The sequence below is a fragment of the Pinus tabuliformis genome, chromosome 2_2 (assembly GCF_031772625.1).
Source record: "Pinus tabuliformis cultivar Carrire ecotype Pingquan chromosome 2_2, CPIR1, whole genome shotgun sequence".
In the NCBI taxonomy this organism is placed as follows: domain Eukaryota; kingdom Viridiplantae; phylum Streptophyta; class Pinopsida; order Pinales; family Pinaceae; genus Pinus; species Pinus tabuliformis.
In genome coordinates, this window is record NC_142300.1 from 663,081,195 (window position 1) to 663,101,830 (window position 20,636).

Sequence of the window (20,636 nt, forward strand, 5' to 3'; positions counted from 1 at the left end):
TTAATAGAGATTTTTGGCATACCATAATCTAGTGTTGGTGGTAACCAAGGGCATCTTGCCATCTTACCCCTAAAACATGTGTCCAATAGCATTTCAATCTTGTAAAATAGACTTGAAATGCTGTTATACATTTTTTACCACTTCCAATCTAGCGCAAAGAACCATACAAGTGAAATTAGCCGATGATATCAGCACCATGTACTTGGTTTTCCATAATCTCTAAGGATCATTCCTTGCAGCTTGAGGATAAGCGATCTAAAAAGGATGATCCACTGTCAAGAACAATGTTGCTTTGATACGCATATGCTACACTCTTCTTCAAGAGTGTTGATTGTAAACATAAAAAGTTGATGGTGCCCAACAATATGGTATACTTCTTATCAACGATTTTAGCTCTTTCATTGGTTGAGGATTGAGTTGATTATAAACCTAGGTTGCACGAAACAGAGAAACGGGTACGAGTTTCGGAAACGGGAAGCGACACGAAATGCGACCTCCCCAAATTTTGGAAACGGGGAAACACGAATATATATGTATATTGAAAATATTTAAATATATATATGTGTGTGTGCAATCATAAAGCATAAATGATACATTATAATTTATTACACTTAAACATTAAGATTTAATTTACATCACAATTACTCATGAATGATCACATAATGAAAATAAAAATATCAGAATATCCAAAAGCAACCTTTATTATATATCCAAATCTCAAACCCAGTGATGCAGGAGTATCTGGTTAACATGGCGAAGACAGAAAGCAGGTTGATGTGGTTTCTAAGAAGGACAGAGAACGCGGCTCACTGAACGGACAGCGTGTCTGTCTTTATTTTTATTTATTGTTTTTATTTTACTTTTCTGTTAAAATGCCAAGAATAATGTAATGAGCTCTAATTAGGAACAATAGTAATTAGTTAGAATCATTCGTTACCGAACAGTTATATTATTATTGTAAGTACAAGCAAAGGAAAACATGCTAGTTAAGGATAAGTTTCAAATACGAAATAATTATTGTAACTGACAACAAAAACAACTAACAGCAGTTATCCAACTGTTTGAGAACAATGATACAAAAGGAGGGAAAATAAGCCCAATAGGGGTGGGCCAGTGAAGAAGGGAATTAGCAGAAGGAAATACATTCATTATTTTAGTGCACATAAAATTCCACGAGTGTCCTAAAATATTGTAAAAAAAAATTCAATGCTGTGCGTTCTTTTGTTTTCCTTTATGGTATAAAAACATTGTTAAAAGTTTCACTACAGACTCTGAACCAGAACAGAAGCCCAATAATCAAACGAAGAGCCACAACGACCAACACAGGTCGCGCGTACATAACGTTCAGGCGTATACACATTTAACAGGTATGAAAACAAAACCATACGAGCGGGTTCCAAATTTATTTCCATATAAAATTCACAAGATAGAACATAGTCATTAAAAGTCTGTCTCAGCATTCACATTCTCTGTTCAAAATAACTAAAAAACTAACCGAGTTCGCAAACATGGGAACTGACACAGTTGTAAACAAAAGCCCTCAATAAAGAGTTCGAGCCCATCTCCTGAGGTTTCCACAAAACCTAGCATCTAAGAAACCAACAACAGATAACGACATTGAGCCAACGAAAACCAAGCAGACCATACAAGAACCCAAACAAGCACAGTTAAAACAACAAGGCGAATCTACCCGTATACTGTCCAGGGCGGTCGGGAGTCGAAGTGTTCGGACCAACGAATAGCTCCACCTGCATAAGGGCAAACGCAAGAAGGGCCAGTCACCAACCACAACAAATGAAAACAAGAACGGAGAATTGGGAAGAAGCTAATGAGGAAGTTTAATAAGGGCCATTACCTGATAGGCGAGCCATAGCTGTAAATTCCGCACCCGGATGAGCCCCTGCTCATAGAGGAGCCAGGCCATTAGTCTCAAAACAAATAGCAGAAATAAAATCTAGCAGGGAACGAAAGCTTACCGGTTAAGTTGGCAGAGGGACGAGTAAAGCATGCCACATGACCTGTCGAAATGGGAAGCCGACGAACCCGCGCTGAAGTAGATGTCCTCATTAACCTTACAGCTCTCGAAAAGATATAAAACCTTGTGAGATACGAGCAGATAGTGACCAGAATACACAGAGGCGAATATCAAAGGTGGATATACACTACAACGACAGCGAAAACACATGCAAACAGAACCGTAGTTCAAACCTTACCAGTGCTTCACCAAGCAATCGATAGCATACAGGCCAAGACTTGGAACAACAGAGACCACGACCGCAACCAAACGCGCACCACACCGTCGACCGGGCAGGCAGAGTTCATACATTTCACCATAGAAATTACAGTAGTTACAAAGAATCGCCAGGAGCTCACAGAGCTAAAGATCAGCGTAACAATGACCACCAAAGGAGCGCGAACGGAATCAAACCCAAACCGAGGCGGGTTTCCAAAATCCCGAGGAGGGACAGTTGTCCACCCAGTAGACCATCAAGGTAACCATGCCGTAACCCAAGGAGATTGAAAATCAAAGAACATTTATTACCAAATCAAATACATTAGTGTCCAGATCGTAAGTGCATTACACATCAGCTTTGGAATGGCAGGACCACGTGGGCTGGCTCCATCAAGTGGTATCAGAGCAGCGTTTTGAGGAGAGTAGAGGATGATGGAAGTATAGAGACGAGGACGTGGGAGAGTTGCATGCATAGTAGCAGATGAAGGATTGAGAGAATAATTGAGAATCCTTACAGCTCACTTGGAAGCAGTAGAGGCAGGTAGGCGAAGAGACCCGGAACTTGGGGATGACAGTGAAGATGAGGAAACAACTGTTACAGATGGGTTAGAGGAAGAAAACCCAGAGTTAAGGCTGTTGCGATCAGTCCTATTAGCCAGCAACAAACCCAAACCAGAGATCCCTAACTATGATGGTAGTCTGTCCGCAGATGTCTTGTTGGATTGGATAAGTGAATTAGATAAGTATTTTGAAAATGAGGAGATCAGTGAGGATAAAAGAGTTAGATTTGTTGCAACTAAACTAAAAGGGCACGCCGCCTTATGGTGGGATAGTGTCCAAGCGGATAGGAGACGAATAAACAAGTTGCCAATAAGAAGGTGTCCACGGATGGTGGCAAAACTGAAGGGCAGATTTTTACTGAAGGACTACCAGGTTGAGCTTTACCGACGAGTGCAAAATTTAAGGTAGAAGGGTATGACTGCAAAGGAGTATACAGAAGAGTTTTACCGTGTAAATTTACGTGCTGGTTATACGGAAGATACTCCAGAGAAAACAACAAGGTATGTAAATGGCTTGAGATTGGAAATATTGGACGAAATCAGTATTCTCTCTCCCCGAAATATTGAAGAAGCTTTTCAGAGTGTTGTAAAGGCTAAGGAGAAAATCAACAGGAAGCAGAACAACAGGAGAGGGAGAGGGAATGGCAGAGGACGAGGACAGTCCTATGGCAGAGGGAGAGCTGGAAAAAACAGCGAAGAAGGTAGCAGTTCCAGAGCTTCAGGGATAGCAGAGAAGGGAGAAAGCACCAAAGGAGGTCGGCCATATCAACGTGGAAGAGGAAATGGTCGCGAAAGAGGGACTAATGTCCAGTGCTACAGGTGCCATAAGTGGGGGCACAGATCTTTCGAATGCTCGGAAGCTGAACACGTTGGCCAGGGGAGAGCATTTGTTGCGCAGCCTGAAGAAGCTGAAGCATAACCCCGAGAGATAGAAAACGTGGCAGAAACGGGGGAATCTCTAATTTTGAACAAGGTGCTGTTGAAACCAGCCAAAGAGATGGCTGGACAGACCCAGCGAAAAGTGTTGTTTCGAACAGTTTGCAAATCACAGGGGAAGTGTTGTAAATTGATTATAGACAGCGGAAGTATAGACAATTTGGTTGCCACCGAAATGGTGGAGAAGCTAGGCTTGAAGCGGCTTAAACACCCCACGCCTTACAAGGTGTCGTGGCTACAGAAAGGCCACCAGTTATTAGTTGATGAACAGTGCGAGCTAGAATTTCACATTGGCAAATATCACGACACGGTGGTCTGCGATATTATGCCAATGGACGTGTGCCATATACTGCTTGGGAGACCGTGGCAGTATGACCAGAGGGTGACACACAATGGAAATACAAATTGTTATAAATTTGTGAAAGATGGGATCAAACATACACTTGTACCCATCAAGGAAGAGGATGCAGCAGAACCAAGTGGAACAAAAACATTGTTAATTGGAGGGAAATAGTTTGTGAAGCAGATTGAGCAAAATGAGGTTAATTACGCAGTTGTAAGAAGGACAAGACCGATGTTGCTGAACACAGAAAAAGCAGAACTGCCTGTAGAAATTCAGGAGTTGTTGAAAGAGTTTCAAGACATTGTGGTTGACGATTTACCAGATAAGTTGCCTCCCAAGAGGAGTATTAGCCATCACATTGACTTTATACCGGGAGCAAGCTTGCCAAACAAGGCAGCGTATAGGATGAGTCTGAAAGACAATGAAGGAATTCGTAAATAAGTGCAGGAGTTGTTCGATAAGGGACTGATCAGAGAAAGTTTGAGCCCTTGTGCAGTACCAACAATACTTGCACCTAAGAAGGGTGGAGAATGGCGAATGTGTATAGATTCGTGGGCCATTAATAAAATTACGATTCGATATAGATTTCCCTTACCCAGGATGGACGACATGATGGACTGTCTTAGTGGAGTAGCTTATTTTACAAAAATTGATCTGAAGAGTGGTTATCATCAGATCAAAATTAGGGAAGGAGATGAGTGGAAAACAACTTTCAAAACTAATGAAGGGCTGTACGAATGGCTAGTCATGCCATTTGGATTGAGCAACGCTCCTAGTACCTTTATGAGACTAATGAATGAGATGTTAAAGGAATTTATTGGCAAGTTCGTGATAGTTTACCTTGATGACATTTTAATTTTCAGCAGAACAAAAAGAGAGCATCTTCAACATGTTCGAAAAGTGTTAGAGAAATTACAGCAGAACAAACTGCTGATAAACTTAAAGAAATGCACTTTCCTGCAGAAGGAGCTGGTCTATTTGGGGTTCATAGTTGCAGAAAATGAATTGAAAATGGACCCCGAGAAGATTGCAGCAATTATAAATTGGCCGTCACCGAAGAGCTTATTTGAGGTACGTAGTTTCCACGGATTAGCAAGTTTTTATCGAAAGTTTATTAGAAATTTCAGTGAAATCTGCGCACCAATGTTAGAGACCATAAAAAAGGCCAGTCAGCCTTTTTGTTGGACCAAGAGGGAAGAAGACATTTTTCAGCTTTTGAAGCGAAAGATCACGGAGAGGCCAATCTTGAGGTTGCCCGATTTCAATAAACTTTTTCAAGTTCGGTGTGACGCAAGTGGAACAGCTATTGGCGCTATGCTCAGTCAGGACAACAGACCAGTGGCATTTTTCAGTGAAAAACTGAATGAAAGCTGGCAGAAATATTCCTCATACGACAAGGAATTTTATGCAGTGGTCCAAGCTTTAAAGCATTGGAGGCACTACCTACTGGGCAATGAATTCATTTTGTTTTCTGATAATTCGGCATTGCAATATGTAATGTAGCAACACAAGTTAAACCATAAGCACGCCAAGTGGGTAGAGTACTTGCAGAGTTTCACTTTCGTGTTAAAACACATAAGTGGGCAAGCCAACAAAGTGGCAGATGCTTTGAGTAGAAGAGCCTTGCTCTTACAGGAGAGTAGCATACAGGTATTGGGATTCGAACATTTGAAAGACTTGTGCCAAACCGACATGGATTTTAAGGAAGCTTTTGAAGCCTGCCAAAATCCCGTATTAAGGAATGCAAGCCCGTGGTTAGTCTATAATTTACAGGAAGGATTATTATTCAGAGGTGGGCAGTTATGTATCCCAGACTGTTCAATGAGGGAGGATATTGTACGGGAAAAGCATAGCGGCGGATTAGCGGGACATTTTGGCATCAACAAAACTTTGGAGCAGCTCGGACATTTCTATTATTGGCCTAAAATGAGCAGGGATGTACAGAGATATGTAAACAGGTGTAAAGTCTGCCAACTTTCAAAAGGACACAGTCAGAATACTGGACTTTACACACCACTACCTGTTCCAAGCAGGCCATGGGACTCGGTCAGCATAGACTTTGTTCTTGGACTGCCTACGACACAACAGGGGTATGATTCAGTAATGGTGGTGGTAGATAGATTTTCAAAAATGGCTCATTTTATCCCTTGCCGGAAAACTAGTGACGCCACATACGTGGCACACCTGTTTTTCACGGAGGTTGTTAGATTACATGGCCTACCCAGAACTATCATTTCAGACAGGGATGTAAAGTTCACAGGGCACTTTTGGCACACCCTGTGGAAAACGTTGGGCACGCAACTAAACTTCAGCTCTGCGTATCATCCGCAGACTGATGGACAAATGGAAGTGGTGAACAGGAGCTTGGGAAATTTATTACAGAGTTTGACTGGAGAAAATTCACGATTATGGGATCGAGCTCTCGCCTAGGCAAAATTCGCTTATAACGATTCGCCCAATCGTAGCACCGGACTTAGCCCATTTCAGATTTTGTATGGCATGCATCCTTGAGGAATACATGAACTACGAGATTTGGGAAAGTTGGAACGACGAAGCGCGGATGGGGAAGACTTTGCAGAAGCAATGAGCGAACTACATGAAAAAGTCAAACTAAGGTTGCAGGACAGCGTACAGAAATACAAGCAGCAAGCATACTCAAAGCGACGAGAAGTGCATTTTAATGTTGGGGATGAGGTCCTTGTGGATATGCGCCGGGAACGGTTTCCTAAGGGCACATATAATAAGCTAAAATATAATAAAATTGGTCCCTGCAAAATCCTACATAAATTTTCAGCCAATGCTTACGAGATTCAGCTGCAACCTGACATAGGAATATCACCTATTTTCAATGTGGCGGATCTGTTCCCATATAATGCCCAAGCAGAGGATGATAGTTTGGTACAGCCAAAACGGGACACCCAATTTGAAGACAGTTCTCGGAAGAAACAATTGCCTTCGGTAAAGTCCCATGAGATTGAAGGGATCCTCAGCACCCAGGTAGACAAGAAGACACGCAGGAAGGAATATCTGCATTACCTCGTCAAGTGGAGAGACCGTCCAATGGAGGACAACTCATGGCTCGATGCGGCGCAGATACAGAAGACTGGTTATTCGGTGGAGGAACTCATCGAAAGGAGCCATGAATTTCTTTTACCCTGGGAGCCTAATGCTGGAGCATCTGGTTAACAGGGCGAAGACGGAAAGCAGGTTGATGTGGTTTCTGAGAAGGACATAGAACACGGCTCACTGAATGGACAGCGTGTCTGTCTTTATTCTTATTTATTGTTTTTATTTTAATTTTCTGTTAAAATGCCAAGAATAATGTAATGAGCTCTAATTAGGAACAATAGTAATTAGTTAGAATCATTCGTTACCGAACAGTTATATTATTATTGTAAGTACAAGCAAAGGAAAACATGCTAGTTAAGGATAAATTTCAAATACGAAATAATTATTGTAACTGACAACAAAAACAACTAACAGCAGTTATCCAACTATTCGAGAACAGTGATACAAAAGGAGGGAAAATAAGCCCAATAGGGGTGGGCCAGTGAAGAAGGGAATTAGTAGAAGGAAATACATTCATTATTTTAGTGCACATACAATTCCACGAGTGTCCTCAAATATTGTAAAAAAAAATTCAATGTTGTGCGTTCTTTTGTTTTCCTTTATGGTAAAAAAACATTGTTAAAAGTTTCACTACAGACTCCGAACTAGAACAGAAGCCCAATAATCAAACGAAGAGCCGCAACGACCAGCACAGGTGACGTGGACATAGCGTTCAGGCGTATACACATTTAACAGGTATGCAAATAAAACCATACGAGCGGTTCCAGATTTATTTCCATATAAAATTCACAGGATAGAACATAGTCATTAAAAGTCTGTCTCAGCATTCACATTCTCTGTTCAAAATAACTACAAAACCAACCGAGTTCGAAGACATGGGAACTGACACGGTTGTAAACAGAAGCTCTCAATAAAGAGTTCGAGCCCATCTCCTGAGGTTTCCACAAAACCTAGCATGTAAGAAACCAACAGCAGATAGCGACATTGAGCCAACGAAAACCAAGCAGACCATACAAGAACCCAAACAAGCACAGTTAAAACAACAAGGCGAATCTACCCCTATACTGTCCAGGGCGGCCGGGAGTCCAAGTGTTCGGACGAACGAACATCTCCACCTGCATAAGGGCAAACGGAGGAAGGGTCTCACCAACCACAGCAAACAAAAACAAGAACGAAGAATTGAGAAAAAGCTATTAAGGAAGTTTAATAAGGGCCATTACCTGATAGGCGAGCCATAGCTGTAAATTCCACATCCGGACGAGCCCTTGCTCACAGAGGAGCTGGGCCATTAGTCTCAAAACAAATAGCAGAAATAAAATCTAGCAAGGAACGGAAGCTTATCGGTTAAGTTGGCAGAGGGACGAGTAGAGCATGCCACATGACCTATCGAAATGGGAAGCGGACGAACCCGTGCTGAAGTAGATGTCCTCATTAACCTTACAGCTCTCAAAAAGATATAAACCCTTGTGAGATACAAGTAGACAGTGACCAGAATACACAGAGGCGAATATCAAAGGCGGATATACACTACAACGACAGCGAAAACACATGCAAACGGAACCATAGTTCAAACCTTACCAGTGCTTCACCAAACAATCGATAGCATACAGGCCAAGACTTGGAACAATAGAGACCACGACCGCAACCAAACGCACAACACACTGTCGACCGGGCAGGCAGAGTTCATACATTTCACCATAGAAATTATAGTAGTTACAACTAATCGCCAGGAGCTCGTAGAGCTAAAGACCAGCGTAACAATGACCACCAAAGGAGCGCGAACGAAGTAAAACCCAAACCGAGGCGGGTTTCAAAAATCCCGAGGAGGGACAGTTGTCCACCGAGCAGACCATCAAGGTACCCATGCCGTAACCCAAGGAGATTGAAAATAAAACAACATTTATTACCAAATCAATTACATTACTGTCCAGATCGTAAGTGCATTACACATCAGCTTTGGAATGGTGGGACCACGTGGGCTGGCCCCATCACCCAGTCTTTATTTATATTAATATATGAGGCTACAAGTACAATAAAGACTATAAGGCTGCAAGAGAGAAATCCAAATCAAGATTTCTGCATCCACATCCCATTCTATAGAAAGACCACTGTTGTATTGGGAGTCTCCTCCTACATAGTCAAACGACCTTAGTGTTCTTGATTAAATACAAGTTTCATATCCTAGTACCCTACATGATCTTGATTATTGGGAGTTTCCCCTGCATAGAGGGCTTGGTTCTCTTGATTAAATACAAGTTCCATACCCTAGTACATGATAAAATCCAAAGGAAACATTGCAATCCCCTCAATCGTGAAATCCTGAAAAATAGATAAGTCTGCTGGATTTTGAGTGAGATCTAAAATTCTACTTTCTCCATATGAAATCCAATGAGGGCGAAACCACTCTCAAACATCCTGAGTCATTTCATTACCATGAACTGCATATGCCTCAAACTTCCTGATGAATTGCATATCGACACGAGGGCAAAAATTCACTTTTATAACTTTAGACACGTACCTAGAAGCAACTAGAAGTCACTAACATACTCTAAAAATAAATTAAAAAACAAATTAACAAAAAAAAACAAGTTAATGAGGAAACGTGGGTCGTACGGCCGTGAAACACATTTCCGGCAATACCAAACGTGTTTCCACGTTTCGTACCAGTTTCTGTACGAAAGCGGATCTCTGTACCACGTTTCCTGCAACATAGTTATAAACACAAAAGGCTGATGGTGCAAGATATGGCACTATTCTTATCACCAATTTTAGCTCTTCCACTTGATGCAGATTGCACAGTCTCCTTGCATTGCCCACGGATCCATCTTCAGCACAAACTCCATGGATTTTGCATGGATCCGTCTTTGGGATTTTGCATAGATCCATCTTTGTTAAAGGGTTTTTATAGAAGCCTTGTTCATAAACCTGAAATTTAATTGCTAAACATCCATCAATTAAACAATTAAACTATATATCCTGCATAACAAAGATTACTGTTCTATTATATTCTAAGAAATTCAATGAAGATTCAATGGAATGCACATCATTTCAGAAATAAATAAATAAAATGGAATGCTCATCACCTAAAGGAAAATTCATGCTTGAAGAACATGTTGGATAGTTATTTACATACCTTTGCTTGAAAACCATCTACACCAGCCTCAAAGAAAAGGTCTTTATCAGATTGCAAGGTATTTGCTTTAAGTGCAACAATGGGTGTCTTGACTCCCATTGATCTCTCACTTACCTTCTTGCTTGAAGTAAAAGCATTCATTTCGATGATAAGAATGAGCCCAAAATTCAAAACACTGAGATGATTAATTCGAAGCTCTGACAAGCAGGCAAAATAAAACTAGACTTCAAAATTATATGTTCTAATGATTTAAAAATTACATACCTCGTGCCCATCCATAACAGGCATCTCTTTGACCATTAATACAAGATCATATGTTGTCCATTAAGACAATATCATATGTCCTACCTGCTTGTAGTTCACTACTACCTTTCCATTCTCAGCTTCTTCACAGTGAAGATTAAGGGTTTGAAGCACCCCCCTGAAAAATCTGTTGCGTCAATTTTAAAAACAAATTGAAATTGAAACCCATTTCAGTGGAGGGCAAACGATTTGAATATTACCCAAATAAATGAAAACCCATTTCAATTAAGTTAAAACAAATGACACCTATTTCAATCAAACCAAATGGACTTTAGAGCATTGGGCTTCCTGAGTTCTCTGGCTTGCATCCTCTTCTTGCATAGCCCCACAATATGACCATGTGCTCCTAGGCTTCCAAACCATCCCAAAAATATCCAAACAGACCACCAGACCAACTTTCATTATTTTACTTTAATGTAAATGCCCCTCAACAAAAGGAATTGAAAATAAAACGCACTCTCAGAGACACTGCTAGATGACTTCAAAACATTTTATGAATAACCACGGTGAATTTGTGGACAACCAGAATCCAAAATATTGGTAACATAATTTCATAATCCTCAGCAGATACAAATTGTGCATGTCACCCATATAGAGGAAGAGCAAGAATTTCAAATGGGTATTTCCCACCAAGTCTCACTCTTTCGGTTTCACTAAAAAGGTAAAAGTTCTCTCATGGTCTTCTCGTTGATTCCAGCCTCTTGCCAATGAGTATGGTTCAAACCCGCTTTGACTGGATACTGAAAGGTTGATTTCAGCCTCTTTCCAATGAATATGGTTCACACCCGCTTTGACTGGATATTGAGAAGGAACTCCTGAAATTATAACATTTTATTAGAACTTGAATATATGTCACAGGACAAATGCATTGTGAATGATTTTAAAGAGATATCTTAATGTGCATTTTAAATCTTCCTTATGCAATATACATGTCATAGGACAAATGCATTGTGAATTATTTTAAAGGGAAATTTTCATTTTCATTTTAAATCTTCCTTTTGCAATATACTTTTAATGGGATTATTATACGAGAAAAGAAAATATTTAAATTATTGATGTTATATTCTGATTTTAAATTTTGTCGGTTTACCTTTGGCAAAGTCCTTCACAAAAGGTAAATTGGGCTTAGCTCCGTTATTTAGAGGTAGGATCGATATCCTTCCTACCCAAGTTCGTTTCCAAATTTCTGATATATTCGCTCTTTAATGGTGCTGCAACTTCAACGATGACACTCATAATTAAAAAATAATGCCTTACTTCGAATCAGTTGATACATTTTACTTCCAACTCTAGCCTGCCTTCCCCAAGATGGAGAAAAATTCAGTGCTGATTAGGAAGATTACTGTAGTGCAAATGCCTGGAAACCATAAAAACATATTCTTCATCACTTAATCAAGGCACTGCAATAATGCCGATCGAGTGAGGCATCAAAAACCTACAAAGTAGGCAACCAGCACTGTATTTTTCATAACGGAGCTAGGTATAATACAATGAAATATAGGAACTCTTTCAACTGCTGTTGGAAAACACAACCCCCAACACCATATCGAGCCAGTAATTTTACAAGTCTGTCTCTAGGCAGAGGCTGCAAAGGGGCCAAATGATATAGATACCAAACATAAATCAGAATTTGGATGCATTGTAACAAATATCCAACATCACTTCAGAAATAAATAAAGTGGAATGCACATCACCTAAAAGAAAATTCATGCTTGAAAGAACATGTCGGACAGGTATTTACATACCTTTGCTTGAAAAACATCCACAACAGCCTCAAAGAAAAGGTTTTTATCAGATTGCAGGGTATTTGCTGTAAGTGCAACAATGGGTGCCTTGACTCCCATTGATCTCAGTTGCCTTGTTGCCTGAAATAAAAGAAGTCATTTCGGTGATAAGAATGAGACAAAATTTGATGAGTAATTCAGAAGCTCAGACAAGAAGCAAAATAAAACAAGAATTCAAAATTATAAGTTCTAATGATTTAAAACTTACATACCTCATGCCCATACATAACAGGCATCTCTTAGTCCATTAACACAAGATGTTCTGCCCTGGTTGAAGTAGTCCACTACTACCTTTCCATTCTCAGCTTCTTTACAGGGAAGGTTAAGGGTTTGAAGCACCCTCCCGAAAATTATCTGAGGCTGATTGAGTAAAAATAATGTATGAGATCCTAGCCCTAGCAAAATTAACCCTATATGGCCACAAGCACTACCTTAAAAGCAACCAATGGATTAGTCGTGATGTAACTTACCATGTTGATTTCTGTCCTCCACGAACAGGATTCGTCTAGGGGAGCTACAAGAATCCTCATAAATCATGGAACTTTTTCACTGGACAGTTCTAAATCTTCGACTTGTGGTTTCAGTCTGAGATGAAATGCGGAGATCATCCCATATAATGTGTGTTGATCTACAATCTGTTGCATCAATTTCAAAAACAAATTGAAATTAAAACCCATTTCAGTGGAGGGAAAACGATTTGAATGTTATCCAAATAAATGAAAACCCATATCAGTTAAGTTAAAACAAATGACACCAATTTCAATCAAACAAAACGGAATTTAGTGCAATCCAAACAAATGGAATATCACTAAAATTACCTTTCCTATTGTGAAACACTTTGGTCATGAATCCTTTAGAGCATTGGGCTTCCTTAGTTCTCTGGCTTGCATCCTCTTCCTGCATAGCCCCACAATATGACCATGTCCTCCTAAGCTTCCAAACCATCACAAAAATACCCAAACAGAGCACCAGCCCAACATTCATTATCAGTAGCAAATCAATCAAAATTGTGTGACATGGACTTACATGAATTGGTCTGTAAGATACATCCTTGATTTGAGAACTTCCTGCTGTGGAATATCATAGTACCCCAATTCCCGAGAAGGCAACAAAAGATGGCATTTCTTCGTGCAGCAACCAGAACTTGTGCAAAGCTAGTGAATGAATTTCCCGCTGTTGTAATACAAATGTAGAGATTTTCACCCAGAAGGAAGCTCATGATAGAAAGAAACATCAGACTGGTAGGGATACACAAACCCCAACTCCAGGTTACATTATCATGAATGTATACTATGATCGTGAGTGCCGCCACCATTATTGCTATGGCGGATGAAAGTAAATGCCAATGAAGAAGCTCTGTATTATAATCAAATTAATCTACTCCAAAATCTATCAAACATGGTTTGATACCACCTGCACCTACGACCATCATTATAAAGGAGGAATATAGTAAATCATTTTGACCTCTTGATGCAAGTCCGGACGGGTTCCCTGTATTAGTGTCGCATGGAGGTGGTCTGAACTGTGGAAATATGGATGTAAAAGAGAAGAGCCATTCCCTTCACAAGAAAGACCAGCATATTAGAAGGCAGTTACTCAGCTGCAATATATGACTACATTTTTCTTTTGGGACACACAAACATTTACTACCTGAAGTCTCAGCTCGCACTATTACAATAAAAACAAAAAGTTGCAACACTAATTTATTTCAAATTGATCAATAGTTACTAGAATGGATTTCTTGACTGTGCATCTTCAAATACTTATGACTATTGATATGAGCAGAGACAATTGAAAAAGAAGCATACAACAAGAGAATGTCCACAGGTCAAGGATGTATGAAGCGGCCACATTTGACATGTTGAATTCTTTTGTTAGGTAAACGTTCATGTTTGCAAGCAAACATATAGTTTCCAATTTCGCATAGGCCTAGTTTCCTTCCATAATTTTATGTGAAAAAAAAAACATGTTCGTCTTCATCTGAGGTGAACAAAGCAAATATGGTACTCAAAGTGAAAGATAAACTACCCATGTTGTGTTGCCATCCTGGTTTCACTGTGTCAAAACAATCAGATCAAAATGGGCTGCTAGAAAGCTTACGTCTTGGGAACATGGAATGTACAAGTGCAATGTATAATTTCACAAGATAAATAGGACGGAAAGATTGATTGCTCTTGTATTAAGAACTGGTAAAACTAGCCAGAAAACAAAAACGAATTCATATTAAAAAACGTTTCCAATTAATATAGAATCAGTATCAAAAGCCCAAAAAGAGAAGCAAATTAGTGATGCTTAGATAGTCATTAGAATTCTACAGATATGAAAGTAATATTGAATGAAGCATACTGCAATGGAATTGGACATGCAGACAAAAGGCAAATTCTGACACCAGCCAATTGAGAGGACTAGGGCATGGCTTCAACCCATGGCCCATGAATCAAAGGGAGGTTTGAATAACCTACAAGATAATCCACAGAAAGTTCATTTGAACCTAACGACACAGTGGATCTCAGATATCAATAATAAGTTCTATGTGTGAGCATTGACCTAACCATATTCAAGCAGCCCCTAGTGTAGAACTATAAGTAAGTGGAACATATAACAAATGCTTAACTAAACCAACACAGGTCCATCATTCTGAGCAATAATCAAACACAGTTCTTGTGCAAACAGAAGAGAAATATTTGCAGTGGGGGGAGGGAGTGTAAATACGTACAATGCATATCATCCAGGGGTTTTCACTATCCTTGATGGACTTTCAAACACCATCCCACAACATGGCTTTGGGCAAGAATACTTTTTCACCTATCTGGATTGTATATTTAGACTCTGTCATGACTCGCTTGTCTCTCTATGCCTCGCCACTCTCTCTATGCCGCTTCGCATGGAATTTCAAATTAGACATAGATGATAACTGCAGTTTCAATCCTCTTTGGGGCGCCCAAAAGAATTTCCTTCATGCTTTATCATGTGATGATTTAAATGGTCCTATTGTAACTACAAAAGAAAAAGCAACCATCTACAGGACAAACAAATGTTCTTTGTAAAATAAAAAAAAAAAACAATTACAAACTTGATAAATATTAACATGGCATATAATTTGTTGAGGATTCCACCAACTAATAATATGATCACTCACATGACACACACACACACACCAGTTTAAATAAATAAAATGTTGGGGAAATGTTTCTTAATTCCCTTGTGATTGTTGTCTTTGTGGATCTTTTTTAATGGTAAGCTTAATCATAGTATTCAACAGTTCAAATTGTAAACCAGTCAAACCGGTTGGTTCATTAGCCCGATCCATCCAACCACTAGAAAAAAAATGGACAGATCCTTGTGGCCTAGGGTTTCTAGGTCCAATTGGCCATAAATCGGTCGGTTTATGAAAGAACTAGCTAGTTTTCTGATAAACCAGCCAATTCCATCATAAACTAGTAAGTTTATTGCCAGGCCAGCTGCGAACCCCATAGAAGGCGATTTCTTGATTTTTGAAGCAGTTTTGAGGGAAACTACGGGTTGTTTCCCTCCAAAAACAGCCCCTCCAAGCCTTTAAAAGGATGTCTCCAATGTTTTAAAAATTCGTCGGAACCCCCTTCTGGTCAAACTCGGACCTGTTACCCACCACCTGTGGGTAATGTGTATGGGTGAAAATTTTTCTCCTAGATGGTCCTCAACCAACAACCAATAGCCACCAAATAGCTCGATGTGCCATTTTCTCCGCCACCTAAGCCGATCATATGGTCCCTCAACCACTTGTCATGAATGTATGTTTGAAGGTGGGCCTTTTGACCCCAAAGGTATGGTTTTTCATTGGTATAGTTGTGTAATTTTCCTTACTTGTCATGGGCACTTTTGGACATAGATTGGTGGAGGGATTCGGTAGAAAGAGTGGGTTAGGCTTATATTCTTGCCTCCATTGCCCAACTTCATGGTTACCCTTGTATCCTAGCCCTATGGGATTTCCTTTACTGACCATTTGACTTTTGCGTTGACACTACACGAGAAATCCCAATTTTGGTTGCGTGGTCCCACTTCCCAATACCATCTACATCACTCCACTTCCCCTCATTTTACACCTATTCATCTATTTTCCCATTCGGGTAGAAACATGTCCACTAGGTCCACATAGGGTTAGCCTCCCCCTACCCTTGTCCACACCTTGGGTCCAGTCCAGAACGATGCCCCACAGGTTGATGCAGCTAAAAAAAAAAGTAAAAGCATAATTTGGCCACTCTCAACAGGAAATGTACACAAAATGCAAAAGATGGTCAAGACATACAAATTTAGCACATGGGCAAAAGCCAAGCATGAGTTCTACCCCTTACCCATGGCCATCACCCTGATTCCTATGGGTCCCCTCTAAAATTAAGGAACCCATGATTGTCTCAACCCTTGATGGGAAATGAACCACCCCACCTTAAGGGGGTATTCATTGCTTCATCTCACACATCATGCTCCCCATCCCTTGGAACCTCAAGCAGTAAAAAAGAAAAATCAATAAAAGGCAAAAGGCATATGAAGAAGGGTGGAAAAACAAAGGTCGGGATAACTCATGTACCACAATCTACTCCTTCCTACACTTATATACCCATGTATGGGATTCCCCTGTTATAGCTACCCTTGCACCTTGACATGAGGCCTAGATTTTTCCCCCAATCCCCACTCCATTCCATTATTATATTATTTGCCACCTGCCACTTGAAGAATGCACCATGGACATGTCACCCCTTTTAGAGGTTGGAGCCACTTAATAGGGTCCTTACCTAACCCCCTATTGAGCTTGGAAACACTTATACATACCAAAGCCCACTATGGAAGGACATGCCACCATGAAGTGCCCCACTAGTTTCGTGACTTGTAAGCTCTTTTACTTGATTATTCTAATGATTTGTTGAATTGGAGGGCAAGGGGACGCATTGGATCTTATGCAAGATTGCAAGTGGATTTCCATTTGGGGCTTGGTCTCCCTATATGGGGTCCTCGCCCTCTAGTGGGCCACGTTGGCACTTGTAAGGTGAGCGTCGAGAGCCATGGGCCTCTGCCATAGCTGAGATTACTTCATGGATCCCTAGTAGTGTTCGTTGATTACTCCTATTCCACCTTTTGGACAAGGATGATGCACCTGGTTCACCATGCCCAACCGGCTCTACAGATGCACCATATACTTGGTAGATATTCCAAGTTCCAAAGGATTGTTCCCCATTGAAGAGGTAGGGCTTATGTCATCATTCTAGCTCCTACAGATGGTCTACATGCATTTTCGATCCATTTGGAGACCCATGAGGGTGACCTTGTGCCCTAACACCCACTTGGGAGCACCATAGGTTTTGCTTGGAGAATAAGGGGCCACCCCCTCATCCACTATGATGGGAGTCCATTCCTACATTATGGCACCTTTTGGGCTTCATTAGGCCTCCTCAAAGGCCTAACAACTCACTCAGTTGATCATTCGACCCTCTTAAGGGGCTTACTCATGCATTAGAGCCATTTTGTGGGCTTGTCACAAAAATTTGTTGTTATTATGCACATTATTTTATTCTAGGGGCTAAATTAGGCCTAATTATCTAAATCAAATTCATTAGGAAGTGTATAAATAGAAGTGATATGAATTTTGGATCATCATTACTTGGATTGATCATTCTCTCTAAAAAGATTTTTGCTATTCTCTTTTGGAGGACAAAAATGGATTGATGGATGAATTTTGATGTTTGGATCTCTTCATTTTTGTACCCAACAAATGGGTAGTATTATTGGACATGCTCGGTGCATCCATTTTTGTCAATGCTAATGGCTAAGATAGTTCACTCTTCCTCCATCCACGAGACTGCTACAACCTCCAAAAATCCAGTAATCTTCAAAATATTCTAATTTCCTTTTGTTTCAGGAAAATTTCATTTATTTTCTTTCTATGCCCTATATTGGGGTTGTCACTCATGCCACTTCTTTCTAACACACTACCATTCTTCTGAGCCCTAGTCAGGCCAAATGAATTGTGATTTTTCAGCGTTAGAAACTAACTCTAGACCAGTGACATAGGAATTTGAAAAGAAAAGATGGGATAACCTTCCCCACCAAGTTTCACTTTTGGACAGACCCCTTATCTATATAAGGGTAAAAAAGCATGCTTGAAACATACCTGTCACTCTTCTATATATTAGGAAGAAAAAGGTGGGAGAAAAAATCTTGGGGAAAGACGAAGAGATCCCTTCTATCAACAAGTAAGTGGGCCTATATCATATAAGGCTATGACTAAGGTTGATATTATGCTTATTCCCCTAATGTGTATGTTTATGTTCCTTTTATTCTAACTGTTATGGAAATATTGTAGAAACTACTGAATAATATTCATTTGATTTCTACACTACGATATTTTTTCTGTAGTTTTACTTTTAAAGTAAGGATTAGTCTCTGTCACTTTCTCCGGCAGAACGAGATGCCTTGCCTGTAGCAGGTTCCCAACAACATCTAAGCAGGGTATTTCATATATTGATCCATACCTTGAGCATATCCAGTACCCGGTGAAGAGCCAGCCACATCAGTGGCATATCCACCAGCAGAGCATTCTCTAAGTTTAAGGTAGCTCTCTTGTTATCAACTTTCTTTCAATCAGTCAACTAGAACTACCCATAAAAGTTTTTTATATTAATCCAAACCCTAGAAATAATCTAAATAATCTAAATGTTTTATGAGCGAAGTATGGAGAATACAAGTTTTTTATATTAATTCAAACCCCAGAAATAATCTAAATGTTTTATCAGCCAAATTATGGAGAATAACTTGGTTGAGTTATTCTCATATGAAATATTTCTCTCATACGAGATCTCAAGCCAGCTGAGAGGGAGTGGAGAGAAGCTACTGTAGCTCCTGAAAAGGCTAAACTGTCCACACTATGGAGGGTATGATCATAACTGAGAGCACAATTGTCCACACTATGGAGGGTATGATCATAACTGAGAGCGCAAGGGAAATTCAATGCATAACGACTAAGAGTTTTTTTTCCTTAGAATTAAAAACCAACAATAATAATATTTTTTCGTGATGCAAATTTATATGAGGTTTTTTTCTGGAATGACATATCAATATTCTGAGGTGTTTCTATAATGACATCATTAATTTTATAATGGAGACTGAAATGTTTTTACATTATCTTTATAGAAGCATGTCTAAAGTATTAGTTTGTTAGGGTTCTATGTAAGTGGGAAATTGATTGATCCTTTGAAGTGATTGAGGGTGCAAGAAGTGATTAACCTATACTTTTGAGACTTGATCTTTTGATTGATCCTCCTAAATATTCAATTGGCTTGTGTCACTTTGCCTGCGTTCAGTTGAATCAAACTTACATCTTTGTCTTGGATGTTGATGGCTCTGCGGGCAAGAATCACTTGAATTCTGATATCACAGCGGCATGTTATCTCCTAAGTGTGTGATCATTGGTATTCTCGGAATTTATGCCATAAGAACAACTATGAGTTAGAAAACATCATGGGTTTTATTACATAAGATAACATCGTGCATTAGAAAACATCACGAGTTAAGAATAACGGGAGAAAAAGATGGTGTATGGGTTAAATACAATGTCTTTATTTTTAATAATGTGAAGTTGAGACTTGTGTGACTAAATTTTTCAGAAAATTCTTGATTACTACAATACAATACAATAGTAAATATGAGAAGATATTCAAATAATTAATCTATTAAGATGGTATTCATAAATTAACACACATGTGAAACAATGTATTGGATCTGATTACTTGCAAGTATTTCAAGATTTTCAAATAAATTATGAGAGATGATATTCTTAAAATAAAACACACATCGTGACATTGAATGGGAACGTTTTTCAAATAATTCTTATTAGCTGATGGAGATTGTAAAAAATAATCACTTTATTAATAGCAGGTACAAATATCATTCACTGGCCTTCCCCAACTCTGGAGCTTTAATAAACTTCATAGTTCGAGTTTTGAGATTCTTCACTCCTGAAATGTTGAGATACTTGTAACATCGTCTTCTTTTGAATCATAGCATATTGGTTATTGTTATTTTCAAAACCAAAATCAGTGTGGAATCCATTATCAATGTAGAATCTATTAAACCATACTCAACAAACACATTGATTATTTACTGTGAAAATGTTGTGCCTCCTCTCATCATATGAAAATCCTTTATTTTGACACCAGACTACCTCCTTTCTGATTTCGAAACAATTTGGAACATTCTTGCTGAGCTTTGCTAGACATTCTCCTCTCACAAAAGTGCTAATATTGAT

The 20,636-nt window shown here is 39.5% G+C and overlaps 1 protein-coding gene across 2 annotated transcripts; it reads right to left on the reverse strand.

Annotated features, from left to right (window-relative positions):
* Positions 1-11,318: 11,318 nt before the first annotated feature.
* Positions 11,319-12,723, reverse strand: LOC149194349 (two-component response regulator ORR41-like). 2 transcript variants are annotated; one of them, XM_089407512.1, is made up of 4 exons: positions 12,574-12,723; positions 12,323-12,442; positions 11,668-12,162; positions 11,319-11,392 (listed from the first exon to the last, which is right to left on the reverse strand). In XM_089407512.1, the coding sequence occupies exons 1-3, from the start codon at positions 12,595-12,597 to the stop codon at positions 12,043-12,045; spliced, it is 264 nt and encodes an 87-aa protein (XP_089263638.1). In that variant the 5' UTR covers positions 12,598-12,723; the 3' UTR covers positions 11,319-11,392; positions 11,668-12,042. The 2 variants fall into 2 exon arrangements, with proteins under 2 accessions (XP_089263638.1, XP_089263639.1); XM_089407513.1 differs by having other exon boundaries at positions 12,570-12,723.
* Positions 12,724-20,636: the final 7,913 nt, after the last annotated feature.

Bases quoted from the DNA above. Each gene is read 5' to 3' on its own strand.
- LOC149194349 (XM_089407512.1), bottom strand. From the start codon at position 12,597: ATGCCTGTTATGTATGGGCATGAG. The intron at 12,443-12,573 runs GTATGTAAGTTT...CTTTTATTTCAG, and splicing joins CTGTTATGTATGGGCATGAG to GCAACAAGGCAACTGAGATC. The intron at 12,163-12,322 runs GTATGTAAATAC...GCCCCTTTGCAG, and splicing joins TGGATGTTTTTCAAGCAAAG to CCTCTGCCTAGAGACAGACT.